Source organism: Motacilla alba, chromosome 7 (assembly GCF_015832195.1).
Source record: "Motacilla alba alba isolate MOTALB_02 chromosome 7, Motacilla_alba_V1.0_pri, whole genome shotgun sequence".
Classification (NCBI taxonomy): Eukaryota; Metazoa; Chordata; class Aves; order Passeriformes; family Motacillidae; genus Motacilla; species Motacilla alba.
Window position 1 is genome coordinate 18432273 of NC_052022.1, and position 24722 is coordinate 18456994.

The 24722-nt window shown below is 39.1% G+C and overlaps 1 protein-coding gene across 9 annotated transcripts in view; it reads left to right on the forward strand.

Moving 5' to 3' along the window:
• Positions 1 to 24722, forward strand: part of CSRNP3 (cysteine and serine rich nuclear protein 3) — a 99565-nt gene that overhangs the window by 62177 nt on the left and 12666 nt on the right. For all 9 annotated transcript variants that reach the window (XR_005257545.1, XM_038142344.1, XM_038142346.1 and 6 more), the window contains 2 exons: positions 9946 to 10116; positions 21375 to 21634. Coding sequence is in view for 8 of the 9 variants with exons in the window: in XM_038142344.1 (XP_037998272.1) it covers positions 9946 to 10116; positions 21375 to 21634 (431 nt within the window). In the remaining variant the exon portion in view is untranslated. The remainder of the gene's footprint in view (positions 1 to 9945; positions 10117 to 21374; positions 21635 to 24722) is intronic.

Consider the following 24722-nt stretch of genomic DNA (forward strand, 5'->3'; position numbering starts at 1 on the left):
TTAGACCTGCAGCTCTTCTGTCAGCTTTCTAAGGAAGTTTTCAGCTTTGAATTATAAAGTGAACTGAAAAGAATTCTTAGACATGTTTATTAGTATACAAGTCACTACAGGCATAAACCCAATTTTCTTTCACATGAAAAAAAAGTGAAGAGAGTCAAAATTCAATTTTAACACAACTGGGAATGTAATTTCAGGTCAGTCTTACTGTGGTCTGTCATGTTGTGTTAGCACTGCAGGCCCTTCCTTTGGATACCTTTGTGTTGCTTATACACAGGTACACATGTACAGGTGAGTAAGGACCTATGGGGAATTTTTGCTGGCCACAAATATGAAATTACTATTGGAAATTTTGCCTGTAATTGAATATATGCTTTTAAAATATTTTTTGAGGTTTTCAGTTATTGAAAATGCAGAGAAGACTACTGGTTTACAGCAAAACATTTTACTTTATTGATTACACATATTTTGTCTGGCTTCATAAAAAAAAATCTCATTCTATTGACCATGGTCACTAAATCTGGGACTTCGAAATCTTAGCGTGGCTGATCTTTTTTGACTCATTTTTTAAGGAATTTAGGTTTATGCAGTTATGTTTTCTCTGTGCCTGTCATATTGTTCAATACTCTATCATGTTTTCCTAATTAGTTTTTTTAACCTGTTAGCTCATATCAGCTGAGCTTGAAGCAGACGCAGTTAATCTTCTTCAAGTATTGTGCAAATGGATGGTGAGATGGGAAAGAGAGATTGCTAGTTCACACCAGTAAAAAACAATTTGCACTGTGGCTAAGACCCTGATTATCAAGGTAACCACACAGAGGAAAGCTTAAACACCATGACCCTGGGGAATAGCATCAGTGAAGCAGCCCTCTTGCTGTGCCTTGGGTAATCCATCCAGAAGAGACAAATCCATACATAACAAAGGTCCATTTGTTTTTCAGATTTTTTCTTTTTTTTTTTTTTTTTTTTGTAAACTTGAAATTAAATTCTTCTCATTTTTAGCTGTTAGCTGAGTAGCTTATTTTTACCTTGTGTCCTTCTTAGAAGATAAGGTGAATTGTCAGTTCCTTACATATATATCAGTGGCAGAAGACTTCACGGTTGTGTTATATGAATTCACTGTTTCCTGCATTCAGTAATTTGTTGTGTATGTTAAGGGGTCTTTTTTGGTGAATTTCCCTCATCCTTGTTTAATTGTGAAATTAGATTGTTTCTAAAAATTTCCAGTTTTTTAAAAAATAAATGTTTTGTTTTTCAGAGTTGAATAGATACACCATGAATGGTGCAAAGTCAAAAAGCAAATCCTAGAAACAAATAGCAATTTTATATCTTCTATTTTCGTGTAATCTTTTTTGTGTACTTGAATACCTACTTAGGACTGTCTTGGGTGTGTATGAAAAATGCAGATTGTAGCATTATATTTTGGTTGTGCGTTGTCCTTGATCTAGATAGAAAGCTTGAATTATTATAGCCATAAAGCTATTTTTGAAGATAGCAATTTCAAAACATCACAGCCTTCCAGTAGATATTAATAATTTATATTTTCCAGTACGAATAGTTTTATTGACTTTATTCTCTAGGGAGAAAGATGCACTTAAACATATTTTTACTAATTTTGGCTTTACTTGAGGCCAAGCCTTGAATGAAGTCATGATTTTACTGTCATGCCATGGAGCTACATTCATTTCATTGGTGGCAATTGAATGTTGGCTCCTGCTGACCAAAATTTTTTTTTGTTTTTAGGGGCCTGTTTTATTCTTCCTCACATATTTTTGCTGATGAAAATAATATGTTTCGTGGTATTTTCCTAGCTGTTTAGTTTCTACCGTTTTCTTTCAGCTTTTTAGTAAAAAATAGCAACAGAGTTTTGAGCTACCAGGGAAGCCAATCTGTAACTTTACATGACTACTAATAGCTGTGCCAAATATTTACTTGGTGTCTTAAAAATGTGCACAGCACTGATTTTATTAGAGAATTGGGTTAATTATGTTCTTTCTAACATCAACACTTATTAAAAAGGTAACAGCAAGCTGTTACTGGAGATTTTTATGTTTTCGGTGTCTAAAAAAAAGGAGAGAAGGAAAAAAAGGAAAAAAAAATTTAAAAGCCCATCAGTCAAAAATCTTTTGATTGGTTCCTTATAAGTCATTTGATGCAAAGAACCGAGATCATACAATACATTTTAAATGTCTTGTTGCTGAAGTCGAAATAATAAAATGTGAGTGTTGAAGAATTGGGGCTTCACACTGTTTTCCATGTGTTCCCTCACTGAACCTGGAAACTCCTGGAGCACCCAGATCTGTCAGTGCTTGCATAGGAACAGTGGAAGGTATTCCTGTAGCTGTGCCTTTCTTTGAGTGGATGTGACAAGGCAGAGGCATGAAGTTGGTCAAAATCATCTGCCAAGCTGGAATTTGAAGGCTGCACTGAGGAGTTGAAACAGTGTCCATTAAGGAACGTGCTGAGCATGTCTATTGTGTAATGCTGCAGCAGTACTGAAACGCAAATGGCTGCTGGCTGAGCACAGGCAGGTCTTCAATATCACAGGATTCGGTGCATAATAACCTAAGATCCTTCTTCATGCCACCTCTCTGGTGAATTCTTATTACCAATATTTGTTAAAGCATAGTAAACGTGTATGTTAAATGTAGATATATGATTAAATTTTACCAGTGTGTGACAAAAGAACACCTATGTTAGATGAGCAACAAAATATGCAGTTAAGTAAAGAATAATTACTAGATAACATAATTTTTCCATCGTATGACTGTGTATTTATTTTGATATGCAAAGCAATGTGTATTTACACTTTGAGACGCCTGTTGAATCTAAAGATGTATTTCACAGGGGTGCTGCAAATGGTCTGTGTTAGGGCAGTGTTCTGCTCCACAGATTAGTTCTTCTGAAAAGCTGTGTATATTAGTACAGCTGATCTGCTTTTGCTGATTGTGCTGCTTGTTCAAAGTGAGCTGAACTAGTGCAAAACCTTAGCTATATATTCAGATACATAGCACAGATGAACACCACTGAATGGTAACGCTCAACTTTGAGGACGCCTGTATTTTTGTATACCTTCTCCTTTATAAATGGCCTCCAGTGATCATGACGGAGCATGGCTTTGCTCTTTCATTTTTATTTCTTTTAAATAGTGTAGGAAATGTGAAACTCAGTATTTTTGTCTGAGTCCCGCTTCTGTAGGAAAGGAATCTTTTCATAACCTTTTGCTTCAATCCCTTCTCATGATTTTTTCTTTCTTCAGTTTTGCTTCTTCCATTGTGGTGTTACTTGGTCTGTATTACCATTTTCAAAACCCAACTAATTTAGGCAATTTTTCACAGTTTTGGGCACATCTTAGACATTTCTCAAAACATCTCTACTAAGAATTTTAAGTCTTTTCAGTAGTGTTCTTTGGAATGAGAATGCTTTTCAACCACTTCAGTTGCAAAATTTTTAACTAGCATTGGTTTTTAGTGCAGATAAAACAAAATTATCTCTTTCTCCTTTTTAAATATTTTTTGCAAAGTTTAGACATGCGGAACATAGATATGTAACTTGTAATGAAGATGAGAGAAAATAGGTAAGAAGTGAGAGAGTCAGCTTTTCATGTTCCCTCTCCAGAAGAACCCATTTAGAGGTCAGAATAGCCAGCATAATTGATTCCTGCCAGAGGCAGTATGAATTTATATCTTTACCCTTGACTTGACTTTTAGCCTATATTTATTTAGCCATTTAAATTGTTGTAGCCATTTCTTCCGACCATGCCCTTGGCAGTCTCATTGTTGACACTTTCACTACACTTCCTCTGCATTTGAAGTCATAATGCCTGGAAATATTTTTGAAAGAAAGCATGTAGGCTACAACTACGTGCTGTGTAACTCTAATCCCAAGAGTTAAAGCTTTCTCAATTTAAGCAAGCATTGTGTAATATAAGGTGTATTTCCTCACAGGGAAGTTCTGACTAGATACTGAAATTGTAATTTTGATGTTACATTGGCTGGGATATGCAAATGTAATGCTTTAAAGATGTAATTAAAGCTGTTTATAGAGAAAAGTTGTTTTTAAGGTGTCCAGAAGATAAATTAAAGGAATTCAGTTGCCTTTTATTGAAGGGAAGAGAAGGGGGAAAATTTATGTTCAGAAACAGAATTTTGAGAATTAATAAGCCAAACTGTCATTCCCCCAGAGATCCTAATATGTAATACATCTGCTTTGTGTATCAAACATTTCCTTTTGTAGTGTTTTAGAATTCATCAGAATCCCGTTGTATTTGAAGACAAGGCAGAATTACAGAGCCAGCAAAGCTGCTCTTTACTGATGCAGAGGTGCAAGGTGTAGGGAGGAGTGTGTGTTTCCTAGTGTGAAGATGGCTGTAAAATTCCCTGTCCTTCCAATGGCTCTTTGAGCAGGAATGGTTTTTCTCTTGTACTGAGGTTTGGCTATGGCCATTGAGGACTGCAGGTCTTCTGCTTCTGAGTAACGTTTCAGGATTAGTCTCTAAGTCACGTCTGCTTATTGAAGTAAGAAGCAAGGCAGTTGGAGGTTAGATGCTTGAGAGAGAAATGTTTTAATCCCTGGTGTCTGTGTGGTTACCCTTCAGCATGGATCCACAGCTCGTGCTGTTGGAGCTCCCTGTGCTCCACAGTCTCAGTCCAGTACCTCCTGAAGGGAGGTACTGTGACCTTCCCTTTCAAGAGCAGAGCATAGGTCACTCTTGCCCTCAAAACATCTTTCTTGTAAAGATCTGCTGCTAAATGGGTCTCTTGTTAATTTGCACAGCAGCACAGCTAAGAAACCCACCCAGGTGCTGGAGACTGAGTCTGTTGTGAAGTATCTGCTGCCTCTAAGCTATAGCTTAGTGGAGAGCATCCTAGTCCTTTGTTTAGATGGAGACCACTTTGCTGTATAGAAAATAATGCCAAGATTCATAGTCCAAAGAGGGTGGGCACAGGTCGCAGCCAAGTACTGTACTGTATTTACCAGTCTTTGGGTACATAAACAGTTTCTCATGGGTTTGGGCCTGGCCCAGCCTTTCTGTTCCTTTTCCTTCTCAACATGCTTTGCACTCATAATAGATTTTCCTTTTATTCTTGGACACCTTACTTGGCAGAACACAAAGTTTCAGGCTCCCAGGGAGACCTCAACAGATTCAGACATCTCAAATCTTTGTAACTTTGGGTATGTGCAGAAGTCCCTTTATGTTAGGGGAACTTGAAAGTGAGACCCTGGAAAAGCTTACATGCCTTTGAAGAAGACAATTTGGTGACAGATTGGCAGAGCCTTCTAGGAAAGGGGTTTTGATCTGAGGGACGACCAGTGACAAGGACATTGGAGTTATTTCAAAGTTTCTGGTTACTCTAGTGAAAGCAGCTGTTGCTCAGTCAGCAGGCAATAATCAGCTATTTGTATGTCCCTGTGCTCTTGAAGGGGGGACACAGCTGTAGCTGTGAGGTGTCAAAGTGTACCTGTTGAGATGGCACATCACATCGCTCACTCTGTTCTTGTTTTCTAGCCCTAGGAAATATGGCATCAGTTCCAAGAGCACGCATCTGCTGGCTGTGTTGGGGACCAGTGCTCCCTCTACATTATTCTCATGAGCTACACCTTCTGATGGGATTCTGCATCTTGTTCTGGGGATTATTAACTCAGAATTTTGAAGAATCTGAATAGCAAACAAGTTCTCAAGTGTTTTCAGATCTGCACAGTTTATTGTTCGTTTTCTCTTCCTTGTTCTTGCTGATGAATGGTTTAGTTTCCCACATTAAAAGAGTCAGCAAGAGGCTGTGTGGCTTTGGGAAGCTCCCCAGAGGTAGGCAGGCTGTTAAGGGTTGCACAGCTGTGAGGTTGGGAGTGTAGGCAGGAACATGCCAGGTGCTTTCCAGCAACTGCAGCCAACTTCCAGCAACAGACGCCCCAGCTTTGGGATGCAGAACTTAATGTGCGGTTCCATTTGTGTCTCCATTGCTGTTCCCTCCCTGCTCACCCACCAAATATAAAGGTGTTTTGTAATTCTGTACAGGATCAGCAGATGCACTCTACCTCCCATGTAATGTAATCACTACTGAAATGGAAATACCACTGTAATACAGCAACAAGATGACAGTGACTTCTCTTCAGCTATCTCCACTTTGTGGGCGGTACCTGTGTAGTTCTGTCTAGTACAGCATGCTGCTGGACACTGCTGCCTTCCTGCTGCTTACTGTCCAAAATATTGTCGAGATTGAAACTGCAGTGATTTTGAAGGGGCTGTGGCTATAGTTTCAGAAGATCTGTTTTGTAGTGGTTTTTTTCTTCTCACAGAAAACTATTAAGAAACTTGTTGCGTCAGGAGACCAAGTCAAATGAATTTCTAAGAGGCTGAGCACTGTTATATAGCAACATTTCAAGTCTCATGCTTAGGGGAAATTGGCTGTAAGGATGAGGAAGCAGAGCTGTGTATCTGCAGTAGTTTTGGCTGGATTTTGCATCCCATTGCTTTCCATTGAAGCATTAAATAGTGACTACTGCTGGAGACAGGATATTAAACTTGGTACAATCGCATGTGTGTTTTTTAGAACTTCTGATTCTCAAGAAGTGAATGAACTCCCTTATTATAAAACTTCTGTTCTAATCCTTGCATTTTAATAATACTATTTAAATGTTTTATAATGTGTATGCCATTTCTAGTTTTGTCTTACAAAGGCAAGTTTAAACCTGCTCATAAGTCCCTCCTGCTGTGCTTAGGAGCTGGCAGGCAAGGTAAAATGCTTTGTCAGCAAAGCAAAACAAGTAATTAAAACTAAACTTCTTTGCACTAGGAAGAAACCACTGTGCTCTTGCCACCTTAGCCTGTGAATTTCATATAGACAGGCTTCAGTGTTTGCAGAATTATGATTTGGAGTTAGTCTTACAGACTCGGTAAGCTGGTGAGCCCTATTTTTCTTTCCTTTTTTTTTAATTTCTTTTTCTCTTTTTTTTTTTTTTTTTTTTTGTAGTTCTCATTCTCATATACCCATCTTTATCTTGTTATGACTTCATACCATGCTGAAAGGTTGCAGTTCTCTTCACACTATCACTTTGTTTTTTCCAGGAAAGAAACTGGTGTTGGGGCTTGAAGGGAGTGTAGAATACATAGAAGACATTGAAACTACTATAAACAAAAAACCAAAAAAATAAAATATGTATGAGGCCAAGTATGAGCAAAGATAGCAGAGAACCTGCTGAAGTGCTGTGCTTGCAGGGTCAGAGCAAGGCCTGAGACTGCCTCTGTACTAATAGAAAAGATAAGACAGACACAGGCTAGAGACAGCATTCTCTGGCTTCTGCTGCCAAGTGGCAGGATTCAGCTCTTGTCCACAATGGCTAAGCTGTCAGGCCTCTGCCAAAACCCAGGTGCCCTCATCCAGCCTGCCTGCTGGGAATGATTCTGGCACCTGCTTCATCCTGCATAATCCAGGACAGCAAGAAGTGCCCTGAGCCAAAACCCTGAAATGTGCTAATTGTTAAACGTTTTGGCCAGTACTGGAAACTCTGCTTTAACCTTGTCTTCTTTAGTAGCCACTTAGCCCAGCTTATGCAAGCTTCCTCACAGATATATTGGGATTTTAGACACAGAGCCATAAAAATGTTGGTTGGAAGGGAGTTCTGGAAGGTATCTAGTCCAGCTTCCTGGGAGGAGCAGAATGTGGCTGGTCCAGAATTAAGGAATCCTAAAGGTAGCTGTAGTGATTTTAATAGTTCTGTTTCATGAGCAGTGTAAATGAATTTTTTATTTTTCTTGCTTTCAGTGCAATTGAGCAGAACCCTTTGTCAAGTCCTAAGTGCTGGGTTGTGTGTCCCTGTCAAGTATGGTGTGTCATCAATCCCAGACAAACTTTTGCCTGGATAAGTGTTAGGAGCATTTGTCTTTGCAGGGCTGCAGGCAGGATGGTGGCAGCTGTGTGTCCTCTGGGCACGTTCCAGTTGTTCTTGATCTCTTCTCAGTTAATTACGTGCAATATTTCTGCCTCTGCTATGTCACAGTTTAGGAGGTTACTCCCCAGTTTAGTGCTCCCACAGAAACTCTCCAAACTCAACTCACTCACCTTCCCCTCTGCAGTGCGCTGGAGAGGAGAATAGGAGGCAAAAAAGGTGAAGATCGTGGGTTCAGATAAGAACAATTTACTGGAAATGGCAGTGAGATAAGAAGAGGAACAGTAAGGGCAACAATATTGATGACAGAGAGCACAAGAAAAGAAATGTTATTGCTCACTGTGGAAACCCACAATGGACAACACCAGCTCTCTGCCTTGGAATTGGAGCCATAAGGAACTTCTGCTCCCCCCTGCCCCCAGTAATGATGTGAGGTGGTACAGAATAACCTTGGTGTCCTGGCCATGCCCCCTCTGGACTAGTGCAAAAAATTAACCCTGTCCTGGCTGGGACCAGGACATGCTGCTAATTTCTGCATGAATACTTTGCTTTATAATATTCTACTCAACTTTAAGAATATATTAGTCATGTCATGTCTTAATTTTGGTATCACAGAATAATTTAGGTCAGAAAATACCTCAAAGATCATTGAGTTCAACCATTAACCTGACCAGTCCACCACTAAACAATGTACCCAAGTGCCACATCTACACATCTTTTAAATACCTCCAGGGATGGTGACTTCCCTGGGCGCATTCCCATGCTTGACCACTCTTGTGTTGAAGAAATCTTTCCCAATACCCAATCTAAACCTCCCCAGTATAGCTTGAGACCGTTTCTTCTTGTCCTGTCATTTGTTACCTGGAAGAAGAGGCCAGCCCCCAGCTGGCTAAAACGTCCTTCCAGGGAGTTTTAAAGAGTGATGAGGTCCTCCCCATGTCTCCTTTCCTCCAGACTGAACAGTCCAGCTCTCTCAGCTGCTCCTCATATGAGTCACTTTCTAGACCTTCACTAGCTTCATTGCCCTTCATTGGACTCATGGCCAAGTTACTGTCATCTGCAAACTGAGTGAGGGGATGGACACTTGATCCCCTTGTCCAGATCACTGATAAAGATATTCAAACAGGACTGGCCTCAGCGGAGCCCTGGGAAACACCAGTAGTGACCAGCCACCAACTGGATTTAATTCCATTCCCCAACACTCCCTGGGCCATCCAGCCAGCCAGTTTTTACACCCATCCAACACGTAAGCAGTGAGTTTCTCTATGAGGATGCTGTGGGAAACGGTTTGTCAAAGGCTTTCGTAAAGTCCAGGTAGACAACATCCCAACAGCCTTTGCCTCTTCCACTAGGCAGGGTCACCTTGTCATAGGAGGAGATCAGCTTAGTCAAGGGTGACCTGCCTTTCATAAACCCATGGTGGCTGGGAGAGGAGAACGTTTGGGAGGCAGTTGGTGTCTAACTGGTGTGGGTATCTTCAGAAATCCAGGTGTTTAGTGAGCACGAATTCATATATGGTCTTTGTGCCTTCACTGTCTTTTATCTGTCTGTAACATTGGAATTATCAGATGAAGTTCTTAAAGGGTGGTATGAACACTGGTTACATCGCTTATATTTAGCATTTGGAACTATAGTGTTCAGGATGATTTCTTCTTAATTTCATCCCTGATTGTGAGCTTTCCTTCCTCCTGTGGCAGCAAAGGAGGGATCAGGTCTGTCATTTTTTTCTTGGTTTGAAATTTCACAACATAACCTAGAAGAAGATTGGGATGCTGTTGACATAGTTGGAAAAACACTCCCCCCTGAAAGCAATCTGTTACAGATTATTCTAGTGAAATAGTCACCTCCATACATGTCAAATTAGAGGAGGATTTCAGATTTTTTTTCTTCTCTATGGCTTCATTCTCCTAATTAGTCATGTGTAATTCCATATTAAATGATTATTCAAGACTAGAAGTGGCAATTTATTGCTATTTTGAAATAAAAATTTCTTTGGAGTTTATGATTGCATATTCTGCAGCTGGATGTTTCAGTGCCTCATTGCCTCTGTTCTTGTTACAGGTACATGTGACAGCATTGCAGCAATGAGTGGAATTTTAAAGAGGAAGTTTGAAGAAGTTGATGGCTCCTCACCTTGTTCCTCTGTGAGGGAATCAGATGATGACATTTCCAGCAGTGAAAGTGCTGACAGTGGAGATAGTGTCAATCCATCCACTTCTAATCATTTTACCCGTAAGTACTAACTCCGTGTACCCAAAGAATTATTCCTGCTTCTCAAAATAAAATAAATTTTGTGGTTAGATAAGCATGATGATTTTTAATTGAACAGATCATAAAACAGTCTCCCCATGATGTTCAGTTTGTGACTTGCTCAAAAATACTTAGTAAAATACTTTTACATTCTTTTGATTTCTTGTCTGTTGGACTTGTTGTAAAAGTTTGAAGTCTCTTGGAAGCTCCTACCTATTAGCTCTTTGAATTATGTAGCTGTTTGTAGTTAATGTTAGGAGTTGTGTTCAAAATAGTTCAAACAGTACTGTAGGGAAAGTGCTTTAGCTCAGTTTATTTTCCTTAGCTAAATGCATTGCAGCTGTCAGCTCTGTGTAATACAGTATTGGTGAGAGTTCTCTAAAAACAATATAACCTTTCTTTTATTTGGAACTATTATTGATGAATGTTGTGTATGGTAGACATTATTTCAATAGTTTCTATTTTTCAGGTACCAGAGGATATTTCTGTACTTTGCAATGGTTTTGTGTACAAATAAGAATTTGGTCTTAGGTTAGCAAAGCTACATTTGCAACATATATTTCTGGGAATGATGAATTTACAGTTTATGTTTGCAGTTTATGATACTTGTTTTAGGTGGTTATATTATTTATTAATAGTGAACTGCATCTTCTAAAAAGCAGGGGTTTGCCTCCTTCAGCTCTGTTGCATTTAGATCTCCTCTGTGGAGTTCTTCCTTAAAACTGTGAGCCAAGGAGTAGGTGAGGCAGCTCATTCCTGTCCATACAGAGTGTGTTCCATGTAACTGAGGGGGGTGGATATGCCTAGAAATCATGTTTGTAGCATGTGATATGAATGTTCTTATAACTGCCTTACCTACCAGATGCTGCTGTTCAGTTTGAGCGGGCCTTCGGATGCGAGGGTCTGAATCCTCTTCGCTCTGGTAGGGAATGTTCCTGTGCACAGGAGGGACAGGCACAACTTTTGAAATGGGTTTACATGGAAAACTCTTGAGGTGCTGTATGATATTTAAGATGCAGTGTTAGTTGGGGACCTATTTTATTGAAGTGCCACAAAGGAGTAGGTGACCCAGTAAACCTCTTTGGTAGTATTTAGAAATCTAAATTTAGATTAGTATTTAGAAAATTGTCTTGGGGACAATATTATCTGCATGCTGCTACTTTAACATTTGCATCTGTTGAAGAAGTTAGTTGATTATTCATTGTAGACTGAAAACAGGCTTTTTACATCAAATAGTCATTCCCACCCACACAGAAGACCACAATTTTATTGTGAATACATGCACAGGTGATACAATGAAAGGGAGCAATTCAGGGGACAAACTTGGAAGTTGTAGTACATGCATCTAACAATAAGCTTTAATTGTGGTTGACATAATAAACAATTTAGTTTAAAGGAACTTCCCTTTCTGTAAGAGAAACTACAGTATTTCAGTGTTATGATTAACGATTTATCTAACTGAGATATTTAGGGCCAGAGTAATAAATGTTTATCTGTGTGTGCGCTCACATGCATACAGAAATTGTACATATTGCATTTTTTTAAAAATACATTTGGGTATATCCATTGGCGATAGAGAAATAGAAAGAGCAAGTAGTCTATGTGTGAATTGATAGTATTTTTAAAAAAGTATCACCTTCAATATAGATGCACCAGCCTAAATTCCCAGAAATCAAATACAGAACCCCTGTATTACTTAAGAGCTATTGTGTGATAGTCGCCTGAAAATTACATGTAATGTATACTAACAAAACTGGTAACAGTGTACATTGGAAGGTATTTTGTTCATGCTTTAAACTCATTCATCTTCCACAATAAAAGACAAGAGACGAGCTTTTCTAAGTTGAATATTTGAATCTAAATATAAGGTTGAGTTCTGTGAGACTTTTTTCAGTGAGCAGACTGAAAAGAGTCAGTGCAGAAAAAAGGCTGTTGAGATTCCTTGCCTCTGTTACATGCCTGAATACCTCCTTGATGGAGCTTATCTTCCTAAGCTATTTCCTGACATGTTATACCATTTTCTGTTCTATTTAGTGGGACACTGTCAGATCCTGTGTACTGTCTTTTTTCTGGTCTGTTTTCATATAGGTGAATACAAAGTTGACTATAAACTCTCTTTTACTGACTGGAAAAGGGGAATAGGGTTGTGTGACCTGTAGTCAACATCAAGATCTATATATTAATTCTTAAATTGAGAATTCAAAAAAAAAAATGCTAACGTGGTCCTTTAAGTCTTATTTTTTCTTTCTAATTGACCTGACAAAGAGATAATTCTAAATTGCTTGTAACTACAATCTCTTCAGCACTTTAGGAAGCAGGCATTTTGTATTTACATCCATCTAGCACAGCTGATGCATCTCTGTATTTACACAACCCTTGAAACTGTGTGTATTGGGTCAGATATCAGGAGCCTAGCAAGAATTCTGCTCAATTAGTCTTACAGTCCGTTTAACCTGCCAGCTAAATGAAGCACACAGCCGATGTGGATCATTCAGGTGGGACAGAACTACCAGAAGATAACTTTGTTCTCAGCAATTAACCCTGTAGTGTGATGGCAGAAAACACATGATTGAGATGGCCCTAAGTGCTATTGCTTGTGACTATTACACAGGGATAAGTACAGAGTTTCTTTAACAATATATCCAGTTAAACAAATAAAGACAGCAACAAGAAGAAATTAATAAATCCCTAGGCTAGCTTGCAGGCAACCAAGTCAGTAAATAAAAATTACAGTCCATAAAGAATAGAAAAAATTTACCATTAGCATTTTCTTTGTAAGGTGTGTGTATTTTTACAGATGTGCACATTTTTAAATCTCTTAGCAAATGGTGATGGAGTGCCTTCATTACTGCTGGCGGATATAATCCCTGTTGAGTATTTTACTTACCTTTCTCAGTCTATTAAAGCAATTTCAGTTTGATTCAGCAGGTCGTTAGTCATTGCAGATTTGCTTTAATGGGTGCCAAAGCATATTACTGGCTAGTCCACATACCTGTCCCATTTCACAGACCTGACTTCATATCAGAAAGAAGGATGTTCATCTTCAAGCAGCAGTGCAAGCATGCATGTATAATATTAGTCAGGATTTAGGCAGACATGGAATACAGGGCTGGAAAATTCAAAATGCTATTGGCGCTCCTTTCAGTTGCCCTGTTCAGTTCTGGCACCTCACTGCTGTGTTTCATCTGCTCCACAGCAAGCTGAAAAATCTGGAATTGCTGTTGAGGAGGTCAGTATAGCACCCTGACCATTCCTATTTTGTGTGCACTGAGGAACACAGAGTTCCACATTGCAGCTCAGCCGCGGGGGCATATGTGTCCTTCCCAGGGGAAGGGTAATGAAGCTCATGAAAGGGTCTGGAACATAAATCCTATGAGGAGCAGCTGAGGGAGCTGTAGGTGTTCAGCGGAGAAAAGGAGGCTCAGGGGAGACTGTATTGCTCTCTGCAATTCCAGGAAAGTTTGTGGCAAGGTGGGGGTCTCTTCTCACAGACAAGGAAAAATGACCTCAAAGTGTGCCAGGAGATGTTTAGGTTGGATATTAGGAAAAGTTGCTTCACTGAAAGAGAAGTTAAGCAGGAGCAAGCTCCCCAGGGAAGTGGAGAAGTCGGCATCCTTGGAAGTATTCAGAAAACAAATAGACATGGCGCTTCATGATACAGTTTAAAGGGCATGGTGATATTCAGTCAAAAATTATTTGATGATCTTGGAGGTCTTTTCCAACATTAATAACTTGATGATTCTCCCTGCTTTAGTGAGGTACCTGCCTCTAAATGCTTGGTGGTTTTTTTCTGATACAGAAGAATACCCAAATTTAACATACAGAATCGTGTGCAATTGAAAGTGGGGGAACCTTGTGAAGTCCTGTCTTTTGCACTTTGGTGCTGATAATAACTCCCCATAGCACATTAATCACAGATGCATCTCTTAAGAAACATAAGGAGCTGCTGCTTTCCTCTGCCATTTCAACTTGTGTCCTGTAGGTGAAACTTCCCTTCCTCACCTGCAGTCACTTGAGATGGCCAGCAGCAGCTTGTCTGATAAGGTGGTTATCACCAACAGGAGGTGGTGCCATCACACAGTCTGGTTGATGTCCTCCATCAGTTATCTCTCTATTGCCATTAACATTATCACTGTCATGAGCAAGGTTATCCTGCAGCCATAATCACAGGTCTTGCCATTCCACTAATTAGGGTACTGTCTTTAGAGTACTTTGGATGTACTTTGCTTCATTTGGAATGGGCAGGTCACTGAGGGCTCTGAGAAAACCCTTTGGTCTCTAAGTGCTCTTGCCATCTTTTGATTTTGCGGTTAAAGATAGTGAGGAATTTGAAAGCATAAATACATCCCTGTTGCAGTTCCTTCAATGTGCCCTGTAAAGCACTGTATGAATTTTGTAAAGCTGCTGACTTACTGAGATTGCCTTATCTCTGTGGCCGTGCATAATGTGAAAGAAGGTATGGAATCCTTAGGAAGGTGTAGCTTCTTCTGAATTGTCTTCATAGAGGGATAAAGTTTTATTTGGTATAAGGTCAGTAGTGCAAGACTTGACCTGAGCTTTGAACTTAGGCTGTGTTTAATTGCTGGTTAATGGTAGAAACTTCAACTCTGAATGAGTTAGAAGTGGTGGTGCTGGTTTACTATGGGAAAACACGTGTAACTAAATGCAGGCATTCCTTTTTTCATGGTATCTTGGAGTTATTTATGTTGCCAGCAACCAGGGCTGGAATTTCCTTATTAATGAGGAATATGTTTTTATTGCTATTTGTTGACTCATGTTATGAAATGCTAACAGGTTGAGAGGTTCTTGTATTTGATTTTAAAATTAGTCAGCTCATCTGAGCATTAAAAAGCAAGAAAGGCAAATAAATTCAGCGAAATGTAGTGCAATGTCTTAGCGCAGACTCACACAGAATGACAGGACAGGGTACACCATGACAGCATCTCTTCATCTGGAATAAGGAATACTGTGGTGAGAATTGTTAAAAATTGAAAAGAGGTGTTATAAAGCAGGCTCCCACTAGTTTTTAGAATGATCTGTGCAACTAATTATTTTTTAATATTTTAAATAAATTGTCTGTTATAAATTATTGCACTTTGCACACAATACAACCAGAGAGACAGTTTTTGCATTACATGATGTTTTTGTTGGCTTAGAAAACATGAAACAAAATCGTTTTGCCAGAAGATGTTCATGATAGATACATAAAATATGGTTGTAAATGCAAAGTGTCAGTCAGCTGAATGGGTAGCTGTGTTTTCATGAAAAGGCCATTCACAGAAGTCACATGTAGGATGGGACAAAGGATTGCCTGTACTGTCATAGGAGAGCTCAGCCAATGCAATTGTTATGCGTAGGTGTTCCTACAGGGATCCCTGGTAGGACCTTCCTCCTCACAAAGCTGGGGCCAAGGTCAGGAATAATCACCCATGGAACAGCAGCTGGCATTTAGAGGAAATGGTGAGGCAGGGAGCACTTGACCATCTCCACTCCTCCCCACAGGCTGATGATATTTGCAGAATGGAGAAACTGGAGAAGTATGATGAATGTCACAGAAAAGCACTCTGGAGGTGGAGGGTGCTGAGGAAGTAAACTTAAAGCTTTCACTGAAATTATAGTGGTCAGATTCCAGCTTCTAGTATGCATCTCAATTAAACACTTATGCAAGATCCCCAAAAAAACACTTGACAGTGAGGTCAAATGCTTAAAATACAAATTAAATCCTCTGTATTCATGTCAGACTTGTCTGTGAGCTAATAATTTTCGAAAACCTGTTCAAATGTGACTTAAATCTGGTATTAGGCAAGCATTCCCATCCAGCTCCTCCTGTGAGGTGAATTTAGCTTTGACTTTACCCTAAAGGAAGCTACTAGAAGGATAGAGCAGTGAAGTGGTCTAGGTAGGTGGTGGTGTTCCACAGCATTATCCCTCTTCTCTCCAATTTCCTCTAATTTACAACTGAGTATGCAGTTCCCTTCTAGACTTTGAAATTCATCTTTCTTCTAGAAAATACCTCCCTTGTCCTTGAGAGTACATGTTTCTTTTGGCAGGTGTATTTTATGTCACAGGATTTCCTTTTAATGAAGATTTCCAGCATGTAGGAAAAGTGTTTTGTCATTCAGGGTTGGAAACTTGTAAATTGGGTGTATGGAGACTCTTAGAAAATATCTTTTTGAAGATAATTGGATAGAAGGAGAGATAAGAGAAAGAGGTAGAAGCAATTTCTGGATACAGCCTTTTCCTAGATTTTGTTTTCAATGAGGTTTGGGAAGCAAGCTGGCTTTTATAAGAAGTGTTCTGACCTGGATTACCAGGAGGGAGTAGGCTTTGCTGTTCTCTGGTGTTAGACTTGATGAGACACTGCATGGAAAGTCATGGAGCAGGTGGAGAATGGTGCTAATCCTTCTTGCCATAATGGTTTATATGACACTGAGTATGTAAAAGGCAGACAAATTGGTAGTAGAGTGTAAGAAATGCAGCATTTCCACTGGTCTAAGATAGAGCTTTAATCCAAAAGGCTGCTTCACACATGTTTTTTCCAGCCTTTTGAAATTTTCACGTGCCTAAGATATTTCTGCACTGGTGACAATGCATTGCTTTGCCCTCATTGATGCGGGAGTGTGAGTAATCTGCTGGGGAGCCATATGGTTCACATTTATTTTAATGTGTCTTTGACATCAGGAGAATAGCTGAGACAGCAGAAGAAAGTGCTTATGTCTTGGAGTTCAGCCAGAACTGAGATCATTTAAGTTTCGTAATCAAAGAACTACCAGTTTTCTGGGTAAAAAATGTTAGAAAAACATGATGAGCTTAAAATGTCATTCCTATCAGTATTGTATAAAAATAGGAAGCAGATTTTGCATTTGATGGATGAACACAGCTTCAGTGGGTGCTTTTCTTAGGAGGAGGTTTGAATTCTGCACTAAACATGCAGAAGGAAGGGCTGCATCTTCCACAGGTTTCACACTGCTGTAGCTCCACTGCCCAGCTTGGAAAATGAGGATGTTGAAAGGGAAATGGACAGCGCTGCTGCATAGTGCCTTGGACATACGAGAGCAAGTCAGGAAGGCTTTGCTTTAGTCTGCCAGCGTGTTGCTGCTCTTGCTTAAATATTGCATTAGTTATAATTTATTAATATACAAATGAAACGTGGGTGATTCTTTTAAGCATAGGTTGGATTGCTGATTTTCCCCTTTAGAAAACTACTTTTCATGGGATTTGGGAGTTGGATGGGCCGATGATGACATCTGTTACCAAGATACAAGAAATAAATGATGACTAAGTATGATAAAACCTGGATTTTTTTTCAAATTTTCAGTAAATTCTGCTGGGTGTATATTCATGCTTTCTAACAGATCAGAACATATGTACTTTGTGTGTTCTTCTGCTCTGTCTTGAGTTAAACAGTGTCCTTAGCAGTGATTCCAGCAGATTTAACATACTGTGTAAGGTACAGTGCATGCAAAATAACAAATGCCCCAGACTCTTGATATGGTGGTAGTTCTGTTTTGGTTGGTTTGAAGCAAAGGGTTTGAATCAGTTACAGAGCACTTTGTCCCTGACACTGGAAAATGTTCAACATTTCCATTCAATATTTAATAGTATGTTTGAGCTCACATCAAGGCAGCCCACTGCTCAGAGATTTTTAGAAAGTGTAATAGAGCAAGAACACAGTGCTTTGCGGTGCTGACTGTGCTTTGTTCTGTGTCTTTGGTAGCTGAGGTGGTCACAACTCTCCTATCTCCTCCCTGACATTCTATCTGTACTTTGGACTAATCAAATACTATTCTGTAAACTCCTGCAGCTCCTGCCAGATCTGTTCTTGTTAACAAAATTCACGTAAATATAGTCTAACTCCTCCTGACAGTAGCATTCAGGAGATGGCTGTGGAGTTCTTGACAGGGCCTTAACTCTGCCCTTTAATGAGCTCCACCAAAAGGTACGATGTGCTCCAGAAAAAGTAATCCCATGTATTCTGAGGGCTCTGAATGTTTACATGCATGTTTAATTACAGACTGTCATACAATTTGTCTGACTCAGAACTATCACATTAATAAATAACAGCACAAACTTTAATGGTGTTTAAAACAAATGCATGTGAGCTCTCACATTGTCTTCATACACATCTTCAATCTTGTGCTGAATTTACAGTGCCAGTGACGCTGAAGTTACCGTGTATCAACATTTTCATGAAGTTCATCTTAATTCTATTGCGACAGTTTTAATCAGTGATATATCAAAAAACCCCACAAACAAACAACTTTGATGCTATGGCATTGACAATTCAATTACTGAAACGGATAAGAAGTATAAAAAATTGAAGACATGCGTTCGTGGGTTCTTTAAGACAGCCCATGACAGCTGCAGTCTTAACTGAGAGACTGCTGACCAAACTTTTAGGCATAAATGTATGGCAATGCATGAAATTCATGTTCTGAATTTTGATGCACACACATGGACAAAAATGTACATAGTGTAAAAGCTCATTCATAGTATCTAGTTTTTATCAGAGATGACTTTCTTTTTTTTTTCATCTGGGAGTAACTAGATCACATACTCCTGCTTGGCTTCATTTAGCTATTAATGTTAGTGTGTAGTGTGTGAATAAAACTTAAGGGTCATTATTTATGTTTAGCCATTAGTATGAAAGTAGTATGTGTACCATAAAGAGATTGAGACTAGAAAAAACAGAAGTGCTTTTATTGCAGCATTTGTTATTCCTGACAGTAAAGCAGCCCTGTCAGGAGTTCCACAGCTAAGATCTAAACCAGATTACTATCAGCACAGACCTTGTGTCATAGATACTGAGGTTTACAGATGAGGATTCAAAAGTTTGTGTGATTCTCTAACTTGTGAGATTTACAGGTACAATTACCTTTGATTTCTTCATGAAATATATGTGTATATATTTTTTTCAAGAGAAACTTTCCGTTTCTTTCCTTGAGTATTTTGCAATAGTTTTATTCTCATTTCATTTGTGACTGGTTCATTTATTTGGCAAAAAAAGCTGCCTGCCTTTCAGTAGCTGCCAGTATTTATTCTGAAATAGAGGCATCATCCAGTTGAGATCCAAATAACATTGATACTGATACCAGAAATTGGATACACCCCAGAATGGTTTGGATACCTCATTCAGCAGAAAAAGGTTTTTTTTAATATGTACTTTCTTATGTATTAGGGCATATTGGCAGTGCAGGTTCTGATTTAGAGTATTTGCTTTTATGTTACATTGAAAGAGAATGTCTCAGTATGAAAATTACCACATCTTACAAATGCTAAGAAATTGGTTTTATTGAAGGCAGGTTTTTTTGGAACTGTGGTATGTATGAAAAAGACCAGCACATTAAATCATATTTAATATAATGCAGAATTGACACATCCCTATCAACTAGTCTGCTAATGAAATACCCTCTTCCCTCACTAAAGGCTTCCTATAAATATTTTTGACAAGCTCTGTTGATGTGAGATTTGCTTCAACTTAGATGCAAGTTAAACATGCCTAATGTAACGGAATTTGTCTTTTGATTTCTCTTTGTACATGCTACACCTTTTTTGGTAACACACTTTACTAGCAGCATGTGAGTAACAGGACCTGATCATATTTATCTGTTCTATATTTATAATCCAGCATACCTGCAGGAGGGCTGAAGTGCCTGTTATTAATATAGCAGACCATATACTTTACCATACTTCTAGCAGCTTATTAGTATTTAGGAGAAGTAATCCTGTTTCAGTGAGCCACAAAGTTCTGTGATAGTGTCTGTAGAACACACTGTCTGTAATTTGGATACAGAGCTTTATTTTCTAATATACTTGGTTTTCCCACAGTTTGGTAGATGATGCTGGGTGTTTTGACCGTTTTACTTCATGCAGAAGTTTGTGGATTTATGTTTGTGGTGGTTAACATTTCACAATGTAATAACAGTAATAGAGACTGAACTATGTTTTACCTGTGAAAATAAACCATACCTGTTACAAACCAGACCTGAAGGCCAAGTGGGTCCCATCTCTAGAAATGGTGGAATTCTGGAGATTAGTACACAGTGTACATCTTGTTGCTCTTACTGCTTTTACAGAATGATTCCAAGCCATTCAAGAGTGATCAGGCACCCTTTAGGGAATCATTTTACTGCCTGAATTCTGGCAATGAGGTCTCTCATTCATACCTGCACACACCTGCAGTTGTTGCCTATAAACTGCAAAGCAATGACTAACAAGCTGCAGTCTCAACAACCTGTTGCTATTTCGCAACAAATCAAATAAATTGGACTGCTTATCTTAAAAATCTAGGAGTGTCCCTTACCTTTCTCTAAGGTTTGTATGTCTTTTTTATTTCCTCTAAAGGCATGCAGCTATTATCAGTGAGAAACAATAGATCAGTATCATGGGAAGGAATTGCTAAGTGTCTGTAGAATGAAAATAAGAAGTATATTTAATAGTTCAAATCTGGCACTTTTTTAAAACAAGTTTCATATGTTACTGCATATGTTTATTAAAAAAACTGAGCACAGGTATGAGTGGAATCAGAAAAGAGGCAGAAAATACTAGATTTAATTTTTTGTCAAAATTCTACACATTAGACTATATACACACACGTATTGAGTGGATGGCAGCAGAAAGATGGATGAAGGTGAAGAAAAACAAAGCGGGTCTGACTGCTAGTCGGAATTATTTCTGTATCATTCAGTGGTGAGGATGATGGTATGAGTTTTTGAGACAGAATGAAACACTACACATACTGCTTTTACAGTTTTTCCAACATCAATTTATCACAAATTAGATAATAGGATATACTACTCTTTTCTGTCAGCGTGACCCTGAGCTGTAGCGACGTGGATCTCTGCTGCCTTGTGCAACTTTGTTGGCAAAGATTGGAAGAGTTGCAAGTCAGTGGATCGCTATCTGTGTGGTGACACTGAAGGAGGTTTCTTTTGCTGGGATTTGATTGTGTTCTTGGTAAAAGGATAAAACATTTTTATGATGTGATGGGAAAGAAAAACTTTCCTGACCAAGTATTTCTCTTCTGAAGTAGACAGTGGTGTTCATGACTGTAACAGCTTGTAGTGGCTTCTAGGTTTGCATATGTGGTCAATATTTCTAATGTTATCTTCATGTTCTTCTCACCTTGGAATACAGTGTCTGTGTAGTCAGATATTGTCACTTGTGCGGTTCCCTTTGTCTTAACACATCTGCTGCCTGCCTGCTGCTGCCATTCACACTGAACTCTGCCTCTGTTCCAGCGTCTTCAATCCTGAAGAGAGAGAAGCGGAAGAGAACAAAGAATGTCCACTTCAACTGTGTTACTGTGTATTACTTCACGAGAAGGCAAGGCTTCACCAGTGTTCCCAGCCAAGGAGGAAGCACACTGGGAATGTCCACTCGCCACAACAGTGTGCGCCAGTATACTCTGGGGGAGTTTGCCATGGAACAGGAGAGGCTCCACCGGGAGATGTTGAGAGAGCATCTAAGGGAGGAAAAACTCAATTCTCTAAAGTTAAAGGTAAAGCTTGTCTAAGACTTCAGTCTCTGTCCGAATTTAACTGAACAGTGTCAGAGCTATAGGGCCCCAAGGTGTGTGTGTGTTAAACAAAATAATCACCTTCTATGAGCTCCATTTTGAGTTTAAATTGATTTTTTCCTGGAGGTTTCTAATTTTACTGAAGATGCATTTTTGTTTGATTATACCAAGTGCTCTTGTAGTTGTCATTGCTGTGTCATTGCATCCAAGTGCTTTACAGGGAAGTTGTTCTCTACTCACCGTTTTCTACAGAGGGGAAAACAAAAGCAGAGAGTGGTGGGAGTTAGCCTTGAACAAGGTGTCCAGCAGAAGTCTGGAAGTGCCAGGAAGAGAATGAGTCTTCTAAGCCCAGTGGCCTATTATAGAAAGGAATAGTAACATTATTGGTACAGAAAGTGAAAGAGCTTCTTTTCTTGGCCAACTTGAGTGAATGTGGGAGAAAGTAAGGAGCAGTGATACTAAAATGTTTTTGTTTTCAGTATACCAATTTTTATGGTTGTGTGTCTATACTATTTAACCAAAGAATGTCCATTAAAGAATAAATGTGCCAGATAAATTAACTAGCTATATCAGTTTAGCTAGTCAAAACAAATCCTGGCTAGTTTTCACAAGATCACAGAAGATTGGAAGGGACTTCTGGAGATCACCTGCTCAACAGCCCCTGCCAAGGCAGGGTTCGCCTAGAGCAGGTGACATGGCAGTGTGTCCAGGTGGGTTTTGAATGTCTCTGTAGAGGGAGGCTCCACGTCCCCCCTGGGCAGCCTGTTCCAGTCCTCTGCCACTCTCAGTGTAAAGAAGTTCTTCCACATGTTGAGGTAGCATTTCTTGTGTTTAGTTTATGGGCATTGCTCCTCATTGTTCTGCTGGGCACCACTGAAAAGGGTTTGACACTGTGGTCTTGGCACCTCCTTTGAGATATTCATGTGCATTAATGAGACCCCCTTTCAGTCTTCTCCAGACTAAACAGGCCCAGCTCCCGCAGTTTCTCCTAACAAGAGGGGTGCTTCAGACCCCAAACCATCTTTGTGGCCTCCACTGGACCCTCTCCAGTAGCTCATTGTCTTTCTTGAACTGTAGAGACCAGAACTGAACACAAAACACAATACTCCAGATGTGGCCAGAGGGACAGGATCACCTCCCTCGATCTGCTGGCCACACTTCCTTGGTGCACACTGGGATACCATTGGCCTTCTTGGGGCCAGCTTCCCAACAAAGCTGTCCTTTTGAATACAACATAGGAGAGGAAAGACACTCTGTATTTGAGTAAAGGAGAGTAGGGGAAGGCAGTGTGTTCCTTCTGCTGCTTTAAAACTGGTGGCAGAATTTCTGGGGTTTTGTGTCATGGATTGCATTGTATGTATTTTTGACTCTTTTTCAGATGAATCCTGTAATTAAAAGTGAACAATATTTAGAATAGTAACTGAGTTTCTGTGCTGCACATCCCCTTCTTTTGTGATACTACATCTCTGTTTCTATAGTTGTACAGAGCAAAGTGGCACCCTCCAAGTTTAAGAAATGCCTTTGAGCATTTTTTTCCATAGAATGAACTATGAGTTCATGAGTTCTTTGTCTCAGGGCCTGAGGGAGTCTGCATGACCCTTACATTTGTAATTAATTTTTTCAGTCTCCTAACTGTTTGGGTTTTTTTTCATAGCTAACTAGATTCTTAAATTTGTATGGTCATAAAATTTGAACTGCCATAGAACAAATGTAAAACCACTCAAGATGAAGATGAATCACAGACAGATATTTGGACAGGTTGGAAACCAAAAGCTAGTTGAGTGTTAGTGACGTATCCCTTGATAGAGGTTATACCTGTAACATCTCACATCACAGGATTTTCAGAGCATCAAGTGTGAATTGTGCTGTGTAACTGATGACTAGCTGTAGATCTCTTGGCTGACTTCCAGGAATCAACTCAAAGAGAGGAATCCCCAGTGGAGTGAGTAAAGAATAGTCAAGCACACAAATATTTCACTTTTCTTAGCTAGAACGTAAATCCAGAAAAATCACAGATCTTATTTACCTTAAAAGAGTAGATGAGGCCTTTTAGCCTTTAAGCACTGGAGCTTGCTCTTCATCCTTTCCTAACCCTCCTCTTGCCTGGGATGTGTCTCCTTTCTCCTTAATTAATTTGTTTCGCTTCCACCCACTCTGTTTTGGGGACACAGACCATACTTTCTGCTTATTTTCCAAATACATATTTTTCCATCTTCCCAGCCATTTGTTTGAGTGGGTGATTATTAAGATTATTAAGTTTCTGCAAAATCTCTTCATAGGTATTCAGTGAGTAGGAAGAGGCTTATTTGCGTTCATTATTTTTGTCTTACTGGTGTTAAATCTTTTACTAGAGTGAAATATTCCTATTCATCTGGAGCATGAAAACATACGCAACAAAAATCTTCCTGTTTTAACTAGTCCATTAACCTCAGTTTAGTTGCATCCCTGATTTTGTGCTTGGGTTTAAAAAAAAAAAGAAAAATTCAAACATGAGAAGAAAATCCAGGACTTGCTGAATTAGTGAAGAGTTGCTGTAAAGCACCGAGCATGTTTTGTTTGCTTAAGAAAACAGGGCCTTGCTGATTTTTCATTACACATATGGAAGAGCTGCTTGGTCATTCACATAGTTTCTAAATGAATAAAAAAGGAAATTAGTCATTCTAAGGTGACAGTGTCGGCAGTTATGTCAGCAAAACTATTATTCATTCATTGAAAATGTGCTAATCAGAATTTGCATAAAAATTGCTGTGCATCACAGAAAAATGAAGAAAATGAGAAAATGGGGTCGAATGAAGTTTAGTCAGAGATTTTTCTATTTGAAAACCATTATGTAAATAGAAAGTAATATTTTTGTTGTGGTTTTTAATTTGAGTTTCTCTGGGATTTTTTTTATTTTTTTGAATTGCATTAAAATATACAAATTGGTGAGTAGAAAGTATTTGCTTCTGTAGAACCTGTTAAAAATATAAAAATACAGGAATATATTGATATTGAGTTTCCATAATATTAGGTACTGTTTATTGTTTTTGTTGCTAAAAGCAAAGGGCCAAAAAAGAAACACTTCTAGATA